The sequence below is a fragment of the Candoia aspera genome, chromosome 5, assembly GCF_035149785.1.
Source record: "Candoia aspera isolate rCanAsp1 chromosome 5, rCanAsp1.hap2, whole genome shotgun sequence".
NCBI lineage: Eukaryota > Metazoa > Chordata > Lepidosauria > Squamata > Boidae > Candoia > Candoia aspera.
The window spans coordinates 108,896,960-108,909,536 of NC_086157.1; the positions used below are offsets into that span (position 1 = coordinate 108,896,960).

At 41.8% G+C, this 12,577-nt stretch overlaps 1 protein-coding gene across 1 annotated transcript in view; it reads left to right on the top strand.

Annotated features, from left to right (window-relative positions):
* Nucleotides 1-12,314, top strand: part of LOC134498587 (protocadherin Fat 3-like) — an 86,617-nt gene extending 74,303 nt beyond the window's left edge. The window contains exons 12-14 of the mRNA XM_063304744.1: nucleotides 1,838-2,071; nucleotides 9,578-9,967; nucleotides 12,301-12,314. Coding sequence (XP_063160814.1) covers nucleotides 1,838-2,071; nucleotides 9,578-9,967; nucleotides 12,301-12,314 — 638 coding nt within the window. The remainder of the gene's footprint in view (nucleotides 1-1,837; nucleotides 2,072-9,577; nucleotides 9,968-12,300) is intronic.
* The last annotated feature ends 263 nt before the right edge of the window (nucleotides 12,315-12,577 follow it).

Sequence of the window (12,577 nt, forward strand, 5' to 3'; positions counted from 1 at the left end):
TTACAGTCAATCTCCCACAGGGTGATGGTAGGCCCTCCGGCGCACCATCTTCCGCTCTCGGCGCCGTCAGAGCCCAACCCTCACTCCTCCATTCACTATGCCCCCCCTTGAACTCTCTCACTGCTCAACAGGGGGCACTCATTCATTCTTCACCCACCCCCTGTCTCTCAGGGGGTGAGTGCCCTTTCACACAAACACACTCCCAGACTCCCCCTCTTGTCTCTCACCCTGGGGGAGAGTCTCTCATTCACTCTGGAGGGCCCTCACAGCTTCCAGCCGCCTCAGGGGTAGTTGGGGGGGATGGGTAGCTTTTTTTTTTTTTAACTCCCCACTCCTCACCCACACGGTCTGCTACCCCAAGGCCAACAACCGGTCACTTCTTCTCCGGTGCAGCCCAGAGTCCACTACTGCACCGTTGGCCCAGTTCGCTGCTGGCCCGGTCCGCCACCGCGTTGTTGACCCAGTCTGCCACTGCACCGCCGGCCCGGTCCGCCACTGCAGTGTTGTGGTATTGCGGTGCCAGCCCAGTCTTCTGCCGCGCCGCTGGCCCGGTCCGCTGCCGCCCAGCCCAGTCCGCTGCTGCTCCGCCGGCCCAGTCCGCTGCCGCCCTGCCCATCACAGTGCCGGCTTGGTCCGCCGCCACGCCACCAGCGCAGTCCTTTGGGGCCCGCCCTTTTGTTAGGGCCCAACCGAGCTCGCCACACCTCACCACCCGGTCCACTGCTACCGCTCCCATCCGCTCCACTCCGGGGGTTCTACACCCCCCAGTCTGTCCAAGGTGGGTGCAGGGGGACCAGAGCGGGGGGGTGGAGGCGGGGGATCAGACGCTAAAAAGCTATTAATATAAAGCATCTCCTATCTATGATTACTCTTCTGCCTGAATGAAGCCTATATGTTACTTCTAGTCTCAGAACTGTAGAGCCATGCATAAAAAATTTTATGCATCAATTAGAGCCATGCATAAAAAATGCTTCTTCATTTTTTTTCTATGAGGTCTCCTTCAGTTTGACGAAAGAAGTGTAACTTGCAAAGTTGCCTTGAAAGGAAGAGAGAATTTTTCTAGCTGGAGTGTGGTGCCTTGGCACTTATTTAATGATGAAGTGGCCAAGTGTTCTCTTGAGTGTCTAATCTTCCACTATGCAATCATCCCTTTAGCAACTTAACACTTTCCTGGTTCCTGATACTTCAGTTCCCTTATTACAGTACACCTTCCTCCATCACAGATGTTATGCAAACTTTTTTTAACAGTCTAGGAGGAGATACAAGGAGGGGTTGCAGTGAAAAGGCATTCAGATAATTTAGCAGCAGCAACCTGTTATATCAGTGATAGAAATGTGCAGATTAGCTAAAGTTGCTGCATATAACTTGGCATTCAGAGATCCAGGGAGTGCTGCAAAGGAGATCTTGGTGAAGAACATCATGTTTCTATGAGTATTTGCCTTTTTGAATTTTTTTTAAAAAATGGAAGACCTTAAGAATGATAACCTCATAAATGGTACATGGACAGTGGAATGGATATTGAATGCAGGTCAGATTTCACTGGTTTGTGCCCACTGCGGATCCACCGAGAGCCAAATTCCCAGATTCTCTCCCATAAAATTCCAGGCAGAATTCTTTTTGGTCCCTAGTTAACGGCAAGCAGAGTGTTATAGAGGGTAAGAGAGGAGAGAGAATTATTTTTTGGAAGTTCCCTCCTATCCGGGTCTCAGGAACCAAGCCATTTTAAGATAAATTACCTTGTAAAAACAAAATAATAGTGCTGGTAATGAAATAATGAAGGTATTAACATGCATTTACTTTTCCTTGTTTTCCTTTTTCTTCCTTTAATTTATTTTAGGGGAGCTCAAAACCTTAGCTCCATTAGACCGTGAAAAAATCCCTGCCTACAATCTGATTGCCAGGGCAACTGACGGGGGAGGGAGGTTCTGTCAATCAGAAATCCATCTGATATTGGAAGATGTTAATGATAATCCTCCGGTGTTTTCCTCCAACCATTACACTGCCTGTGTCTATGAGAACACTGCCACCAAAGCTTTGCTGACAAGAGTTCAAGCCAATGATCCTGATGTAGGTGAGTATAGGATGCTGAAAAGAATACTAATTAGAAGCAAGTAGATAGAACTTGGTAAGCGGAAGCCTTTATTTTTCTTGCAATATATGCATTCTCTTTTAACGGCAATTAAAAAACTCAGAAACAACACAAAAAACTCAAGTTCTCAAAGTTCTCAAGTCTGGATTTGATCCCAAAACCCAAAGCAATATTCAGCTCACGTTCATTGGTTAAATAGTGACTTTCCCCCAAAATAGAAGAAAATCCACGGGAATAAGTTAGAACACAGATGAGCTGCACTCAAGGTCTCAAGGCAGAGAACTGTTGCAAGGGATGTGTTTTCACCGTTACCTGGAATCCCTATATGACTGTGCAAAGTTGCAGTGCAGCACAAGGGGAGGCTTTTATTAGGAGTGATTGGGGGAGCCTTTCAGATAAGATACCTGTCAGTTGCCTTATGGTCATCTCATAAACTTCGTAAGGCAAATGCAGGTCACCTTTCTCCTGGAGGATTTTTGCTAACAAAAGACAAACTCTAGGCAGGATTCAGTTGATGCCAGAGTTCATCCCATTGCAGGGTCCAGTCACAACAGAATGTCCAAGTTCATTCTCATCAGATTTGCCGCAGAATCCACTTCCTTTCCTAAATAAAAATAAGATTTGTCCTTGGAATCTTACCTTTCATTAGGATGTTTGAAAACAAAATGTGGAAATTCAACTTAACATCTCAGCTCAGACTAAGAGAGAAGTGCTGCTAAAAATGTTTGCATTTGCAGTGAATTTTCAAATGCAGATCAAAACTTCAACGCACACATAAGATGCATAGATTTGCCTGCATTTCCCATCCTGCCATTGTCTCCTTTTGTGGCGGCTACTTAATGTCAGAAATAAGGAAGAATGGCAATGAGAAAGAGAAACAAAGGGTCAGCAGATTTTATAGTAATGATGAATAGTGCAGATTTCATTTTCTAACTTTTGACTTGTAGTTAGCTATTAAGGTCAAATGCAAACACAGGATGCTAGGAATAAAACATGACAGTATTGATATGTGAATATTAAAAGAAAGATCTCTTGATTCAGCAGTCTGTTAATACAGCTATAAATCCTGTACTGAAGACATGAAACCCTCTCTGCATGCGTGCTCATCTTTTGTGAGCGAGCATGCCACTTTGCACAGTGATATCTGCTTCAAAGGTATATTTTTATGGGAAGACAGCAGGAGGGGAGCAGAATGAAGAGGAAGGCAGGTGCTCTATGCAAAATTCTGTGTTCCACTTCCTGAATGCTCCAAGGGCGTTTCCAAGCCAATCAAGTCCAGAATGCCACGAACATTTCCTGTTCCAGAAAGAGCCCATTCCAGGAGAAAAACAGAATAATCTGAGGAGCACCACCAGATAAAAAGTTTTGCATAACTTGAGAGACAGGCTTCTAATTAGCATAGTAGTTTACCAAATGCTTGGTAGATTGTTTGAAAATTCTGAAACTGGGAGGTATCCTTCAACTTTATGCTTGTTTTTTTTCAAACAATACAACCCTTCCTCCCTCCCTCCCTTCCTCCCTCCCTCCCTCCTTTCCATATCCCATCACAATCAAATAAAACTCTGACAGTTCACAAGACCTGTAGAAACTAAAATATCCATGGTAAATAAATAGAAGCATCTGAAATCAGTTAAAAACATATGACAGTCAGAAGTTGCTTCAGTCACCCCCATGGATTCTGCCCATAAAGAATGATTTTATTAGTAAGATGCTCTGCAAATTGATCACAATGGTCAGGTGGGAAGCATTGATGCTAGATCCTCCCTGAAAGGGAATTACCCATGCCTGCCAACACAATGAGAGGAGAACGTGCCATGCTATAGACTTGAACACTTCATTTTCCTCCACTGGTGGCACTACTTTTGCCACTTCAACTCTTAAAGGTCCTTGGTAAACCAAGTAACTAACTAGGATCAGCCAACCAAGAGAGGTCCTCATGGAGAATCTCATCAACTGCCCAGGTTTTGCCTGTTGCCAGTAGCTCACTAGCATTTGATGGAATTTCCTGCCAGATTTCCAAGAAACTTCCCAAGTGCCTGGTGGAAACCATTTAGATCCATTAGGCACCTGAGGTACACTATCTCAATGGGACTACTCACCCTACAGAAGTGCTGGGTGGTATTCAGTTTCATCTGGACCAAGGCACGATCTGACCACAAGAAAGGGATGATGGACATCCTCTCTGTATCCAGATCCCACAGCAGCACAAATGCAATGTAGTGGGTGATTGCCTATGTTTTGGGCCAGAAATTATCTGGGACAAACCCATGATTGTCATAAGTAGTACAAACATTATTACAGTGATTGATCAGAGCTGGTTGCCTGGACTTCCCCAAACTCTGGCCCCAAGGTATGGAAGTTATAGTCCTCCAACATCAAAAGGCAGGAGATGCTAACAAATAGTGACTTGGACAAAGTCTATCCAGTAGCTTCCATGGCGGAGGGTAGAACTGAATCATGTTCTCCCTGCTTCTAGTCCAACATCATAATCAGCTCGCCAGATCTGCCATTGCAGTGCAGCATGAACTAAGGAATTTGAAGCGTATAAATAAAACAAGTCAAAGAAAATAATAGGTGTTTTCAAGGAACCATCATTTCCAGTGGATAATGTTTCCCAAATAGAGCTTGTTGTGGAAGTAGCTGTCCTTATGGGGAAGATAAGTCTGATTACGGACATTTCATTTATTTTCTCCCTCTTCTTAGGCTTTTTAGTTGTACACTGGGGGAAATGAAGGCATATTCATTAAGTAAAGCAGCAAATAATGACACAATATACCACTGAGGAAACGACCATAAAAGCTGTCATAATCTGCAAGGGGTGGACAACATACCTTGCATTTGGAATTATAGCCTCACCCTATCATTTTCTGTGGGTACAAGATTATGTAATTATATAGTAAAGTAGATCATCATTCTGGACTCCCTTTCTCTTTCAAATGGGACAATAAATTCTAGCTCTGAGACGATACCGATGTTGGCTCTAGATGGGGTCGCTCTTCCTTTGAAGGAGCAGGTTCTCAATTTGAGGGTCCTCCTGGACTTGCATCTCACATTTTCAGTTGCTTGGTTGAGCTGGTGCATCAGTTGTAGCACCCACCAGGAAGCTCTAGAAGTGCAGGGGAGGTCAAACCTCTCAGTCTTATATCAGTGCACAGATGTTCTGCCAAGTGTTCAGGGATCAGCTGTTCAGACAATGGGTTATTTTAGATCCAGAGACAATAAGCACACAAGTAGATAAAGAGATTTTAAGCTTCATTATTAACTTAAGCAAACAGAGTTAAACAGAAACATAGTTTAGGCAGATTAAACAGAAGCATACACAGCATAATATAAAGAAAGAAAAATCATAACATACCAAGCAAGTTTAAACCAATCTCCCATAGGCTGTCAGGAGCCCCTTAATAAGGACAGTGGAGATACCCCAGGGTGGCTCAATTTCCACAGCACCCAGTGCTCAGGTCTGTGCAGAAGCTCCCAAACTCAAAAGACAATCCTCAGGTTTTTATCAAAGTCTGGCCCTAAAACCCGGTGAACCTGGTGACCCTGTTTCCATGGTACTGAGGCTGCAGCATCTGACCCTGACTGGGTAGTTCCCAGAGTCTGGAGCACCTGCTTATGACATAATCCAAGAGCCTGGGAAGCTGAACAGATAAACTAGTGCTTAACAAAAACAATCTGGGGGTTTTCTCTTCTCCCCGCTATTTCAAACAGAAATAACAAACAAGCCAGCTACACATTAATATAACTCAAAATAAACTCTAAGCTTCTTCGTGTGAAGGAGAAAAATCAAAATATGTCACTTAAACTCCTTGAAACAACAAACGCCTTCCGCGTTGCCACTGCAACGGATGAAAGAGGAAGACTTGCACTGAAACGGTGTGATGCAAAAGTAGAAAGTCTGTGATGCAGCAGGAGCCTGTGAATGCCTGTGCATTGCAACAGCGCAACATGAAACTAGTGTTGTGCCAGTGTGACACAAAGGTAGCACTGAGACAGCACAACACAAGCCCTTCTGCTTTTGGAGTGCATCATGGGGAAGAGCTGATGATGTGATGCAGCAGAAGCCTGTGAATGCCTGTGCTTATTACCATAAATTACAAATAGTAACAAACTCTACGTTTGCCTTTGAAAACAATTTGGAAGCTGCTATAGGTATAACATAGAACAGTCAAATTGTTAGTGGGTAAGAGCTTCTGTGTCAGTATTACACCTGTCCTCCAGTTGCTGCATGGGTTGTCAGTAGGCTTCTGGGCCCAGTTCAAAGCACTGATTTTGACCTATAAAACCTTATATGGCTTGGCTTCAGGATTAGGAACTATCTCCTCTAGCTGGAATCATCCTTGTCTGTTGGCACATGTAGGGAGGGAATGCTGTAGGTCCTGGCCCAACATGAGTTTAAAGTGGTGGGACCCTATAGGTACTGCTTCTTTATTTTGGCTTCCATGCTGTGGAACACCTTACCCCCCAGAAGCATATCTGGCACCCTAAGTAAGTATTTAACTGTACTTCTTTTATCGACTTTGGTTTCTGTTTCTTATGGTAAGCCAGGAGTCATATTGAGCTGAGTGGTATAAAATACATGTAAGAGACAAAGATAGACAAAAGGATGCATATACTTACCAATTATTGATTATGTGCCATCAAATCAGTGTTGACTCTTAGTGACCACGCATAAATTTTCTCCATGACAATCTGTCCCTAACCTGGTCTTTCAGGTCTTTCAACAGTGTCCCTGTCGCTGCTGTTACTCTGTCGCTGCCATAACTGAGTCCATCCACCTTGCTGCTGATCGTCCTCTTCTTTTTCTTTCCACCTTTCCCACCATTACTGCCTTCTCCAGAGAGCTGGGTCTTCACATAATATGTCCAAAGTAGGGTAATTTGAGGCTAATCATTTGTGCCTTGAGTGAGAACTCTGGTCTTCTCTAACACCAAATTTCAAAAACATCAATACTTTTTCTATCCTTCTTCAAAGTCCAAGCTTTGCTTCCACAGAGTTTCAGAGGGAATACCATTGCTTGCACAGTTCTGATGATCTTTTTGATGTTCTGATCAGTAAATTATGAGGGACAAAATATCAGATTATGATTGTCTGAAACCTTTCATTAACCAGATACATTGGATTGATTGAAACAATTATACAGATTTGAATGAATATTTTGAGTCAAATGCATAAACATAGGCCCCTTGTTCACAATGGGGTAAAGGAATTATGAATTCTTCAGTTATTGATAGATGCCCAACTAGAAACTATGGTTTAATAGATTTGGGACAAGCTGACTTCATATGGATTCTTACGGATTCAGTATGGACTCTTATAGTGATTTGTTCCAATTCTTTAAATCAAGAAATGGGGAATTACAATTAATGAAAAAAGCCCTGGTTTGTTGGTTCATTTTCATAAATAGATAAACACAGCATCTTCTCTTTACAGTAGGGATATAAAAATAAAAATTTATAAATACTCACGAATAGTAATTGTAGCTATTTGTTACTCTGATTTATGTAACAACTCACTAATAACTTATCTGACACTGGGGCCAGAGGGAATTCATGCAATAGGAATAAATAATAGTAACGATGGATGATCAAGCTATTTATTCAATGGCTTGAATCTGTAAGGACTTTAAAACACCAGTGAATCAAGTAGGCAGATAATAAAATCATAATTTAAATACTACTTATCTTTAATAACTGCAGAAAGTTGGGAAATACATCCTGTGTGTATCGACATGTAGATTCTAAATGGTAAAATTATAATTGAAATACATTTCTTCTTAATGACTTTTTCAAGGTTTCATGTCATTGCCTTTGGGTAAATCAAAAAGGGTTTCAAAAAATATCCCTGTTCCTTGGAGAGTGTCATTTAATCTTTTGTAATATAATTTAAACAAGTGTTCGTATTTTGTTCTTATGATTGCTTTTTATGAATATGCCTAGACAACAGAGCATCCTTCCCCAGGCCTTACTAAGGAAGGAACTGTGCTCCTGCCATGTCAAGCGGAAAATAAATGTATTCTTCATTCTGATCCATGTTAATTGATTTTATACAATACATTTCTGTCATAGCAAAGAAGAATTGCCCAGCTTGATGGCTGAACCTATTTGATCTTGCCTGAGCTGATAAAGGTGGTGAGGTTTAGAGCAATTTTAGGGCTGCAAAATCTGGATGACCACTAGATGGCAGCAAATGGATACAGATAACTCTAACTCTCTTAGTTGCCATCTAATGGCTGTCTGAATTTTCCCAAGTTATATGTGTTAGCCCTTCCTGATTAGTATGTAAATGAAACACTCCCAGGAATTTTTTTTTTTAAAGTTCCCAGAAGAAGGCACTATTGAATCATTTTCATACTGATGTCAAAAGATGTGGATGGCCATGAAATCATCAGAAGCCGGGCTCAGCTTGAAGGAAGCTTTATCTTTAAAGTACACCAAATTTTGAATTAACAAAGTATAGCTAGAAGTAGGATGTGTAGTTTGTGTTTGTGAGTGATTGATGTCAGGCAAATAGTTTTGGCTTGAAAACAGACGTGTTCCTATTTCTCAGTTGGCTTCAGAGGAAAGGGAACACTGACTTTAAAAGAGTGTTGCGTTGTTCTTTGTTTCCCTTTGCCATTGCTAAGTTGCACAGATAAAGCAACAAAATGGAAATTTGCAGAGCTTAGTTTTTGCATTTGGGTTTAATTAGGCTTAAAGTGATCCCCTGCTGTAGTATAAAGGATTGCCCTGATTTCACTTTTAACGTGCAGATCTTTATCATTCCAAAGTCAGCTCAAGTGGGCTGTCTTAGTGAGCAGATATTTCCCGTGGGGGGGGGGGAGGATTGGGTAACCCAGGAGCCCCACATGTCCTCTGCACCCATTTTCTTTCAAACCCTCTCCAACTATATCTGCTGAAAATCAGTGGTAAGGCTTCTCAACATTCTGAGTAAGCTTTAAAATAGGGTAGTGATAGTGCATTTTTTTAAGAGAAAGAAAAAAAACTGAGTTCTTCTCCCTCTCCCAAAATAGGAAAAAATAAAACCTCCTGGTTCCACCCATGTAAGAGGCATTTGCCTACTGAGTCCCCCATCCATCAGAAACTGCCACTGCTGTTGTACACCAACCTTTCCCAACACCACAGTCTGCCAGTATTCTGGGACTTCAGTTTCCAGATCTGTGGGTTAGAAAGTCTCAGAGATGCAGTTCTAACACATTGGACCTAGACCAAATTATCACAGACTGCTTTCCCAAGATGATTACCAGGGACAAGACAAGACAAAAAAAAAAGGATGATTACCAGGGACAACATTTTTGAAACAATGGCAATTCCAAATAGCAGCTAATGGTGGTTGGGCCAGATGGGAAATGGAGCAGGAAGTATCTCACGGGTCTGCTGCTGATAGCACTGAACTTTGTGCAATTAATTTGCTGTCCCATGTTGGCATTGTGGCCTTTTCTGCATCACTGAATTAAGAAGAACTGCTGTTTGCTCTTCTTTTTTTCAGGGGTGAATAGAAAGATTGTATATTCCCTGGCAGACTATTCAGAAGGCTTCTTCTCTGTCGACAAGTCCTCAGGCATCATCATTTTGGAACATCCTCTGGACCGAGAACTTCAGTCTTCCTATAATGTCACCATTAAAGCTTCTGACCAGAGCATTGTACAGACCCTGTCATCATTTGCCACCGTTACAATTACAGTTCTGGACATTAATGACAACCCTCCTGTCTTTGAGAGAAGAGATTATCTGGTTGCAGTGCCTGAGGACACCTCACCAAATGCTGAGATTCTTTTTGTTTTTGCTACCAGCAAAGACATTGGTACAAATGCAGAGATCACCTACCTCATCAGGTCTGGTAATGAAAAAGGAAAATTCCGGATCGATTCTAAAACAGGTAAGTCTACCAAAATAAGAAGCAGGCTTATAAAGCAGGTTTTAAAAGAATCCTTTTGTTTTATAGTTGGGAAAGAAGTCACAGGTTTTTTGCACTGCTTACATCACTGCTTATATTTAACTTTTGTTTCTTTGTACTAATTTATGCTTCTTCATATGAACCCGGAAGCAGCAAAACAATATTACAAAAATACTGAAGATCTCCATTGTGCTTCTTAAACTTCAGTATAGAACTTAATGGCTACAATCCTAATTTTCATTAACCTGGGAATAAGCTCCGTTGAACTCTGTAGGATTTACTTCTGAATAAGCAAATGTTGGATTTTGCTATAGAAAAATAGCATTTCCAAGCCAGGTATCTGCCCTGCATAAGATTTCTATTGCCTAAGTGAAGAACTTGGCATCTATTTCTGTTAGTCAGTTATTTTCAGACCATTTTTCTAACCTTGTACTGTTACTTTCTGGGTTTTAGCTATCCCACCCAATTGTGTGTCATCTGAAAATCTGATAAGCAATACCTGTAGCTTTTCATCCACTTATTAGAGAAAATTTTGAAGATGAGAGTACCCAGGAAGGATCCTTCTAGCACCGCACATGATACTTCTCTCCAGTTTTGAAGAGCAACCAGTGATGAGTACTCTTTGAGTGAAATTTTCAAGCCACCTATGCACCCATTTAATTCTCACACCATTCATCCCACACTCAGGTAGCTTGCTAATCAGCTTGTCATGAGGTACCGCCAAGGCTGTTTCTATGCGGTGTGCAGGACTGAAGCAACACTAAAATGGATAAGCTGAGTCTTCCCAAGAATATTTGTAGTTAAATATGCATTTCCTTTCTAATGCCTTGTCCAAGAAAGGGATATTTGCAACTGGGTGGTAGCTGCCCAAACTCTTTAAGATTTAAGGAGGGTAAGATAGGCTGTAGGTGAAAGAAGAAAGTGCAAAAGCTGGCTTGCAGCTAAACCTCAAAAAAACCAAGATTATGGCAACCAGCTTGATTGATCACTGGCAAATAGAGGGAGAAAATGTAGAAGCAGTGAAAGACTTTGTATTTCTAGGTGCGAAGATTACTGCAGATGCTGACTGCAGTCAGGAAATCAGAAGACGCTTAATCCTTGGGAGAAGAGAAATGACAAATCTCGATAAAATGGTTAAGAGCAGAGACATCACACTGACAACAAAAGTCCGCATAGTTAAAGCAATGGTGTTCCCCGTAATAACATATGGCTGCGAGAGCTGGACCATAAGGAAGGCTGAGCGAAGGAAGATCGATGCTTTTGAACTGTGGTGTTGGAGGAAAATTGTGAGAGTGCCTTGGACTGCAAGAAGATCAAACCAGTCCATCCTCCAGGAAATAAAGCCAGACTGCTCACTTGAGGGAATGATATGAAAGGCAAAACTGAAATCCTTTGGCCACATAATGAGAAGACAGGACACCCTGGAGAAGATGCTGATGCTAGGGAGAGTGGAGGGCAAAAGGAAGAGGGGCTGACCAAGGGCAAGATGGATGGATGATATTCTAGAGTGACGGACTCGTCCCTGGGGGAGCTGGGGGTGTTGACGACGAACAGGGAGCTCTGGCGTGGGCTGGTCCATGAAGTCACGAAGAGTCGAAAGTGACTAAACGAATAAACAACAACAACAAAGATAGGCTGTGCTACTGTTGCTTTCAAAATGGTGTAAAGAACCTAAGAGTGAAAGAAACAGCCAAGATCCAATTCTGATTTGTGAATTATTAGTTGAATTTGCAATTAGAAGTGTTGGGTCCATTTGGGTCAAAGATTTGTTTCAGTGACTGGTTTGAAGAATCAGATCAATTTGATCTGAAGATTTGATATGGCAAGATGAAAGTATCTGTACATATGCACGAAGATCTGTCAAATCTACAAATCAGTTTGAAGGCCTAAGACGTTGTCTGAAAGTTCAGTTGAGGGGAATGGTCTGGAGCATGGAAGATGGAGTGAGGTAGTTGTGCCAATGATGGGAATTCATCCACCCTTAGGAGGGCATTCTGGAAAGAAGGTGCTGCCAGTGAAAAGATCCTGTTTGTGGTTGGTGCCCATCAAATTCCATGCAGATTTGGAAACCTACTTCTAGTATCAAAGAAATCACAAGGGAAGCAGCATACAGAAGATGGTATTTGTATGCATTTGTGTTTATGCAAAGGCTCTTCTCACTGACGACAAGTCAACTGAACAAAAAAAAAAATAGGTCCCTTCTATATTCTTCCATTGCTATTAGTAAGAAGGACAGATAGGTTCAGTGAGTTAATCATCAATCATGCTTCTGTGCAGGGCTTTTTTTGTCCCCTATTCCCTTTCTTTTCTCTCAGATCCTGAAATCTAGTTTCTTAGTCAGAAGAGATTTTAAAATACTACTCAAGGGCTCTTTAAGCTTTAATGTTTGTGAGAGCTGGAATGGCATGAACAGATTCAGGCTTCCCTGGTGTAGGAACAGAAACAAAAGTTAAAGCTCTATTTTAAAGGAAGGCAAGAAGGTAAATCAATTAAAAATGGTGACATTTAATTACCAAAGAGGTATTTATTATGTGTTAATGAATGACAGCTTCCCTATCAACAAATCAGCAGTAGGCACTAAAGACTCTAAGC